General features: G+C 44.9%; 1 protein-coding gene across 3 annotated transcripts; it reads right to left on the bottom strand.

Annotated features, from left to right (window-relative positions):
• Window positions 1–107: 107 nt before the first annotated feature.
• LOC115166734 (immunoglobulin superfamily containing leucine-rich repeat protein 2) lies at window positions 108–7,695 on the bottom strand. 3 transcript variants are annotated; one of them, XM_029720475.1, is made up of 2 exons: window positions 7,689–7,695; window positions 108–3,048 (listed from the first exon to the last, which is right to left on the bottom strand). In XM_029720475.1, exons 1-2 carry the CDS (start codon window positions 7,689–7,691, stop codon window positions 868–870), a joined length of 2,184 nt encoding a protein of 727 aa, XP_029576335.1. In that variant the 5' UTR covers window positions 7,692–7,695; the 3' UTR covers window positions 108–867. The 3 variants fall into 3 exon arrangements, with proteins under 3 accessions (XP_029576335.1, XP_029576336.1, XP_029576337.1); XM_029720476.1 differs by lacking the exon at window positions 7,689–7,695 and adding an exon at window positions 3,844–4,089; XM_029720477.1 differs by lacking the exon at window positions 7,689–7,695 and adding an exon at window positions 3,992–4,036.
• Window positions 7,696–8,335: the final 640 nt, after the last annotated feature.

Raw genomic sequence — 8,335 nt, 5'->3', positions numbered from 1 at the left:
ATATTCAGACAGTTCATTCGTAATACAACAAGCCTTTTTTTTGGCATTTCACTATAGATGGAATAACACGCCATGTCAGGAAGCTGCAAATCAATAATGAACAAGCATTCCTTGTCAATACTTTATTACTTCAGGCACATATAGCAGAGGATGAACACTGAGGCAATTTACACATCTTAACACTTACATTTAATCGTACGCTATCAAAATGTAACACTTATCTTACTGTCAAAATGTAAGAGTTGCGTAACAGTGGGGTTTTTAATGGATATGAGATAGAGACATACGGATCATATATATTATTGACACAATACCAGGTTAAAGGTTACTGTGAAATGACTTACAACAATAGCTTGTGACACACAGCTTAAGGGTTTGTTGGCAACAGTAAAGCGGACATTCTAGATAAAAAATAGCATTGATAGCCTACAATAGATTAACATAGACATTCATAAGTGCATCTGTTACTTTAAGAAGAGACATTTTAGATACAGTTAAAAGCTTCTCGCCTTCTTGCCTGTGACAGACTACACTGAATAACTGTCACAAGTCTCAGGAAACGTCACTGTTAAGAGCACACCGGAGGGGTCTATTTTTAGAATAGGCTTACATATTTTACTACAGAGATGTTTTTTTTACTCGATCTTCACAGCATACATAAACTACCTTCTTTACTTTTCCATTCAAAAGCGGAAGCACCTATGACTTTGTCTACACTGTATCCAGCCATTTTGAAAAACGACAGGTCACAGGATCTTCTCTCATGGATCGATAAACAGTTACTGTGAGACTTACATGTGATCATGACTGAAGATGACTAGAACCTGTCTAGTCAAGACGATCTATCAAATACTAACAACAACAGGATCAGTGGTGTGGCTCTTTGAACTGCCCAGAGATATTAACAGCCTCCGCCCCTAGTGGTAACCTATCGCTGAACTCTGACCCCATCTCACACTCATCCAGATTCCCTCTGTACTGAGACAGAGTGAACGACTCGGTCACCACACTCCCCTCCACGTCCTCCTCTCTCTCTCCCGCACTCTCCGATTCCCCGTCCTCTCCCTCCCCCATCTCGCTGGCTGTGATCTGCGTCTGTGACTCGGCGTACGAGTTCCTCAGGTTGAAGTTGACCACTAGGTTCCTCTCCATGTGATGCTGGTGGTCTTTAGCCTTCATGATGAGCTTGTAGGTCTTGTTCCTGTATTTGTAGACCAGGTGGAAGCAGGTGGCCCCCAGCAGGGGCACGGTGGAGACGGTGAGGAGACAGATACTGACGACTATAATGATCAACAGGTTAGGAACTCTCTTCCTGGTGGTGAAGAGGACCTGCACCTCACAGTCCTCTCCTCTGTAGGTGAGACAGAGGGAGTAGTTGGCGCCGGGGCGTAGGTCCTGGAACAGATAGGTGTTGATGCCATCCTCCATCCTGGACCACTGGATGGCTGAGTGTCTGTGGTCTGAGGTGACACACAGAAACAGCCCTGAGTCCACCTGGGCTCTCCTGGTTACCTCTGATTGGTTGGGAGGCTCTTTGTTGATGGAATGGAACCCTTCTGAGGTGCTGAGACGGATGTCTGTGTTGTCTTTAGGAAGGAGGAGAGGATTGAGTCTAACTTTAGCCTCAGTCTCTGACACCCCTAAGGCTATGACTCCAAAGTCAAAGGTATACTGCCTGACATCTTCCAGGCTTATATTGAAGGCCTGGTTGGAGATGTACTGTGTCTCACTGGTCAAGGTACATTTGCTAGTTGCACGGGACGGATATTTGGGCACTTGCTCCGTACGCTCAGTGTCAACTTCAATGGGAGGAAGGGTTGGGAAGATATTGTACTTTCCTTCCAAATGGGGAATATTGAATGGTTTGAAAGGGTTTTTAATGGAGGTTTTGATCACAGGTTGAAGTACTGAGGGGATGTTCTTCCCATTAATAATAACTGGTGGGTCAGTCACTTTTCCAACAGGTCGAGGTGGTGGTGGTTTTGGTACTACCACTACTATTGATAGTGAATCGTCATCTTCACCAAACTCATTGGTGGCGGAACAGCTGTAGTTGCCATTGTCCTTTTTACTAAGGCGCGGTATGACTAGAGTGCCATTATGGAACATTTCAAATGGATTGTCTGCCGTTTTAGAATCCTCATTAGATTCATTGGATTCTGCTAATTCTTTATCTTTGGTGGACAGAGGGTACTCTACACTTTGACGGTTTGTGTGGATTTTCCAGATAACCTCTGGCTTTGGGTTCCCTTTGATCTCACAGTTCAGGATCAACACTGTGCCTTCATAAAGTGTTGTATTCTCAACGTTAGGCTCAGCCGTTATGCTAACATTAGGGGCCATGCACTTTGACTCAGACAGTTTCACGATCACCGCTCCTCTCAACTGCTCTGGACTGTCACAGACAATCGAGTTCTGTTCTGGGACCGATATGGTGGTCTTTAGAATCCAGTCCCTCAGCCAGTCCATCCTACAGTGGCATGTGAATGGGTTGTTATAGAGCTGTAGATGAGACAGGGAGATCAGGCTGTCGAATGTCCCCTCCGCTATAGTGGTGAACCTGTTGTTGTTGAGGCGGAGAGACCTCAGGTCCTTGAGGTTAGAGAAGGAGTCTTTAGGCAGACTGACCATCTCATTGTGGTTCATCTTCAGCAGCTGCAGGGCTGTGAGGTGATGGAGATCCTCCCAAGGGAAGTCCACCATCTTGTTGTGACTGACATCAAAGTTCCGCAGCTGGACCAGGGGAGCCAGGGTACCCGGTTCGATGGTGACTATCTCGTTATTGGCCATCCATAAGGACGTGACATGGGTCACATTGTCGAAGCTGCCCGACTCCACCAAAGATATTTTGTTGGCAGAGAGACTCAGAGTGGTCACGTTGGGAGGCAACCTTTCAGGGATGTCAACCAAGTCTTTGTAGGAACATTCAGCGAAGTGGCGTCCGTACTTGTCGGAGCAGTCGCATAGTTCAGGGCAGCCGTGTCCGACTCCAATAACAGAGCTCCACAAGGAGAGGAGGAACACGTAGGAATGAGACATTTTCTCTTCCTGCAAAACAAATGTCACTGTGTCACTAGATATCTGTTTTAATTGTAAATGTCAAAGCTGTTTACAATTCACATTGCACACTCTCAGTCACCATTCATAAACAGTACCTGGAGAAAAAGGTACCTCAAAATTCTCTTGAGTGTAAATGCAGCAATGAAAATATGAATATTGATGAATAGGCTAATAAATATTGCAACTGCCAACCCCTGACTTTGAAATCCATTTACAGGATTTCCATATTAACTGTAATACTTTATATTTGTCGATAGCCTACTATGCGTTAGGAAATTATTAGTTTCGATATCCATTGACAATAATAATGTACTGTTATAAAAATATAGAAATATTGATTTATTAAATTCGAAATTTCAACAACCAAGCTGATCAGTTCAACTAAACCAGAGAGCTTGTGAAAAAGGTTGCCACCTTTTTGGAGCGCATGCAATTTGTTTTTAAACTACGCCACAGCGACTGTGCCCGAGCCCTGTCCTTGGTGCTGAGACCGACAGCACCGGCACCGCTGATGATGTTGTTAACCGCGGAATCAGTACATGCGTGCAGCTGGTGAAGAATGCTATGGTCATGCATCAATCAAGGCGACATTTCACTGCAAAAAAACACAACTAAATGTAAAACCTTTAGGAAATAAATGTTATTTATATTTCACGATGACTCAGGTGTCCTTAGAGGTCAACACGCAATTAAAAGAGCAACGCTACATTCTACAAATTCCAATTTCTAAGCAAACATAAACACATTCAACCTCGCCATCAAAAGCAACATAACACATCTTACCAGTGTGATGTTTTCCCCAGCGCAATGGAAGCGACGGATAATCTTGCTATTGATAGGAGTGGTCTCTTATTTGAACCCCATAAAGCTGGCTACATGATGAGTTGGGAGCAAGTTTTTTAAAGGTGTGCACGTATGACATTGCTCTTACATGATTGCTGAAACATATGTGGGTCCCTTTCCTGGTCGGATGCTGATATGTCTGTGCGTTGCGATGGGATCACAGCGCACTCCCGCCTCTGGAAAGTTAAAGTGATGCGCCCTCCCTCTTCCATGGCTTCTGTTATCTTCCATGACAACAGTGTAGGAAACCCACCCAGCCAATTATTGATGGACTGTTAATAACTGTTATGTAGGCCTAGATGTGACAAGCTGGAAAAGTGCCCGGTTCTAGGGTGTGGATTGAGCAGGCAGAGTGATGCAGAGGCAGACAACAAAAAGGACAGTTTTGTTTTTACAGTTATTTTAATAAGGCATGGTTTTCAATCGTCACCGTTTCAGTAATCAAGTAAACACATTGTCATTTCCTCTTCACAATTCAGTTAAAATGTTTTATGTCTGTATACTAATTGCTTCTTTACTTTTAACTTAAAAACCATGCTACTAAAAAACCAAACAAACATACAAACCAAAGGAACAAAGTGGCGCAGGAAGCGGACCAGGCCAACAGACAGCTGTCCATACTGATCACGCAGGTTAGCGTTTATTGTCATGAATGTTGTTCTGGAGACAGCACTGCAAAGTGGTCACTGGCTGGCACAGCCACAAAGTCATAAAATCACATTTTAAACGTAACCGTAACCTTAACCACACTGCTAACCCGAATGCCTAACTATAACCTTAAATTAATTAAACATTTTACAATATAGCTAATTTTGACTTTGCAGCTGGCCCATCTAGCAGAAATCGCCCAGTTCTGCCTCAAGGACAAGACTCATCCCTGTAAACGTGGACATGTTATTTTTTTTAACTTCATACCAGAGAGGAAGAGCTGAAGCAAGAGGTTTTACTCCATCCAAAATCTGTGTAGATCATCAACGATTAAGCAAGTGAAGAGTTTTGTATGGTGGGAAATGAGAGACTGTCGAATTTAGTAAAGATACAAATGAATTGCCATTTTGATACAAGAGGCTTATTTGATCGAATAGAAGTTTGGTAATGCTTAGGCTGTTAGGAGTGTACTGATATAAGTGTGATGCACGTGAAATCCCGGCAACTTTGAGAAAAAAACACTTTATATCGGAGTTGTCCCTGTTGAAATTGAAGATGGTCTAGGCGTATTCATGAGGCTAGCTAGCAGCTCTCCCACACTGTGTCCTGAGGCAGCCAGCTAGCCAGCAGCTCTCCCACGCAGTGTCCTGAGGCAGCCAGCTAGCCAGCAGCTCTCCCACACGGTGTCCTGAGGCAGCCAGCTAGCTAGCAGCTCTCCCACACGGTGTCCTGAGGCAGCCAGCTAGCCAGCAGCTCTCCCACAACTGTCCCTGCTCGACAACTGTCCCCTACTCCACAACTGTCCCTGCTCCACAACTGTCCCTGCTCCACAACTGTCCCCTGCTCCACAACTGTCCCTGCTCCACAACTGTCCCCTGCGCCACAACTGTCCCCTGCTCCACAACTGTCCCCTACTCCACAACTGTCCCTGCTCCACAACTGCTCACTCAGTGGCCCAGACCCTGTCGACGCTACGCAAAGTGTCACAAGATGGAGAAGTGTCAGGTTTAAGGTTTGAGCAGGCAGAGTGAAGCAGAGACAGACAAGATGGAGAAGTGTCAGGTTTAAGAGTTGAGCAAACAGAGTGAAGCAGAGACAGACAAGATGGAGAAGTGTCAGGTTTAAGGTTTGAGCAGGCAGAGTGAAGCAGAGGCAGACAAGATGGAGAAGTGTCAGGTTTAAGGCTTGAGCAGGCAGAATGAAGCAGAGGCAGACAAGATGGAGAAGTGTCAGGTTTAAGTGTTGAGCAGGCAGAGTGAAGCAGAGACAGACAAGATGGAGAAGTGTCAGGTTTAAGGTTTGAGCAGGCAGAGTGAAGCAGAGACAGACAAGATGGAGAAGTGTCAGGTTTAAGGCTTGAGCAGGCAGAATGAAGCAGAGGCAGACAAGATGGAGAAGTGTCAGGTTTAAGTGTTGAGCAGGCAGAATGAAGCAGAGACAGACAAGATGGAGAAGTGTCAGGTTTAAGGTTTGAGCAGGCAGAGTGAAGCAGAGACAGACAAGATGGAGAAGTGTCAGGTTTAAGGCTTGAGCAGGCAGAATGAAGCAGAGGCAGACAAGATGGAGAAGTGTCAGGTTTAAGTGTTGAGCAGGCAGAATGAAGCAGAGACAGACAAGATGGAGAAGTGTCAGGTTTAAGGATCTGGGTTGAGCAGGCAGAGTGAAGCAGAGACAGACAAGATGGAGAAGTGTCAGGTTTAAGAGTTGAGCAGACAGAGTGAAGCAGAGACAGACAAGATGGAGAAGTGTCAGGTTTAAGGATCTGGGTTGAGCAGGCAGAGTGAAGCAGAGGCAGACAAGATGGAGAAGTGTCAGGTTTAAGGATCTGGGTTGAGCAGGCAGAGTGAAGCAGAGACAGACAAGATGGAGAAGTGTCAGGTTTAAGAGTTGAGCAGGCAGAGTGAAGCAGAGACAGACAAGATGGAGAAGTGTCAGGTTTAAGGATTGAGCAGGCAGAATGAAGCAGAGACAGACAAGATGGAGAAGTGTCAGGTTTAAGGATTGAGCAGGCAGAGTGAAGCAGAGGCAGACTAAAAAAGGGTCCGTTTTCAACATTTATTTTCATGTTGCTATGGTTTCAATTTTAAAAGTGAATATTCTGTTAACTCATAATGCTGTTGACTCGTCCTATACTCCTATTTTTGGCCAAAGCATAAATTGGAAGGAAAAATCCCTGTTAAAAATCCCACCTCAAATCTCAAACAGGGGTACACCCTCACCATTCTGTTGTTGGGGTACACCCTCACCATTCTGTTGTTGGGGTACACCCTCACCATTCTGTTGTTGGGGTACACCCTCACCATTCTGTTGTTAGGGTACACGCTCACCATTCTGTTGTTGGGGTACACCCTCACCATTCTGTTGTTAGGGTACACGCTCACCATTCTGTTGTTGGGGTACACCCTCACCATTCTGTTGTTAGGGTACACCCTCACCATTCTGTTGTTAGGGTACACGCTCACCATTCTGTTGTTGGGGTACACCCTCACCATTCTGTTGTTAGGGTACACCCTCACCATTCTGTTGTTAGGGTACACGCTCACCATTCTGTTGTTAGGGTACACCCTCACCATTCTGTTGTTAGGGTACACCCTCACCATTCTGTTGTTGGGGTACACCCTCACCATTCTGTTGTTGGGGTACACCCTCATCATTCTGTTGTTGGGGTACACCCTCACCATTCTGTTGTTGGGGTACACCCTCACCATTCTGTTGTTAGGGTACACCCTCACCATTCTGTTGTTAGGGTACACCCTCACCATTCTGTTGTTAGGGTACACGCTCACCATTCTGTTGTTGGGGTACACCCTCACCATTCTGTTGTTAGGGTACACCCTCACCATTCTGTTGTTAGGGTACACCCTCACCATTCTGTTGTTAGGGTACACGCTCACCATTCTGTTGTTGGGGTACACCCTCACCATTCTGTTGTTAGGGTACACCCTCACCATTCTGTTGTTAGGGTACACCCTCATCATTCTGTTGTTGGGGTACACCCTCACCATTCTGTTGTTGGGGTACACCCTCATCATTCTGTTGTTAGGGTACACCCTCACCATTCTGTTGTTAGGGTACATGCTCACCATTCTGTTGTTGGGGTACACCCTCACCATTCTGTTGTTAGGGTACATGCTCACCATTCTGTTGTTGGGGTACACCCTCACCATTCTGTTGTTAGGGAGGGAGAGAGAGACATCAAAGAGAGAGAGAGAGAGAGAGACATCAAAGAGAGAGAGAGAGAGAGAGAGAGAGAGAGAGAGAGAGAGAGATGAGAGGCTGATGTAACAGATGTTAGAGATAGAAAATGTGTTAAAATGTCACTCCACAATGATATATTAGTTGAAAATACAAAATACAGATTTAAAAGCGACATTGTGGAAGCACTCAAATAGAGTTGACACACTGCATGAAGTCATAGGCAAAACATAGTACATGATGTCCTTTGGACTCAGCAGATGTGATCTTATGTATCTTGCTAATCTAGCCAGGCACTTAATGGTTTCTGTTACTCAGAGGTGGCTGTGACAGATGCACCATGACACATCATCTTGGCTTTAATGAACAGGGATCATTTACAGATACAGCAGCTGGTTGCTTCAGTCTTTATCTGGTAGAGAACAAATAGTGACCTCTGCTGTTAAATGTTGGTCAAACAGCTGTTCAAAAAAAAAATCATCAAATATTTGTATTTAAATACACACGATAAGCCTACAATTTGACAAAGAAACCCACCCAATTTGATAAAACTACATTGTTGGTTAAGGGCTTGTAAGTAAGCATTTCA

The sequence above is a fragment of the Salmo trutta genome, chromosome 29, assembly GCF_901001165.1.
Source record: "Salmo trutta chromosome 29, fSalTru1.1, whole genome shotgun sequence".
Lineage (NCBI taxonomy): Eukaryota > Metazoa > Chordata > Actinopteri > Salmoniformes > Salmonidae > Salmo > Salmo trutta.
Note: the sequence above shows the minus strand (reverse complement) of the source record. Positions and strands in the feature narration are given on the sequence as shown.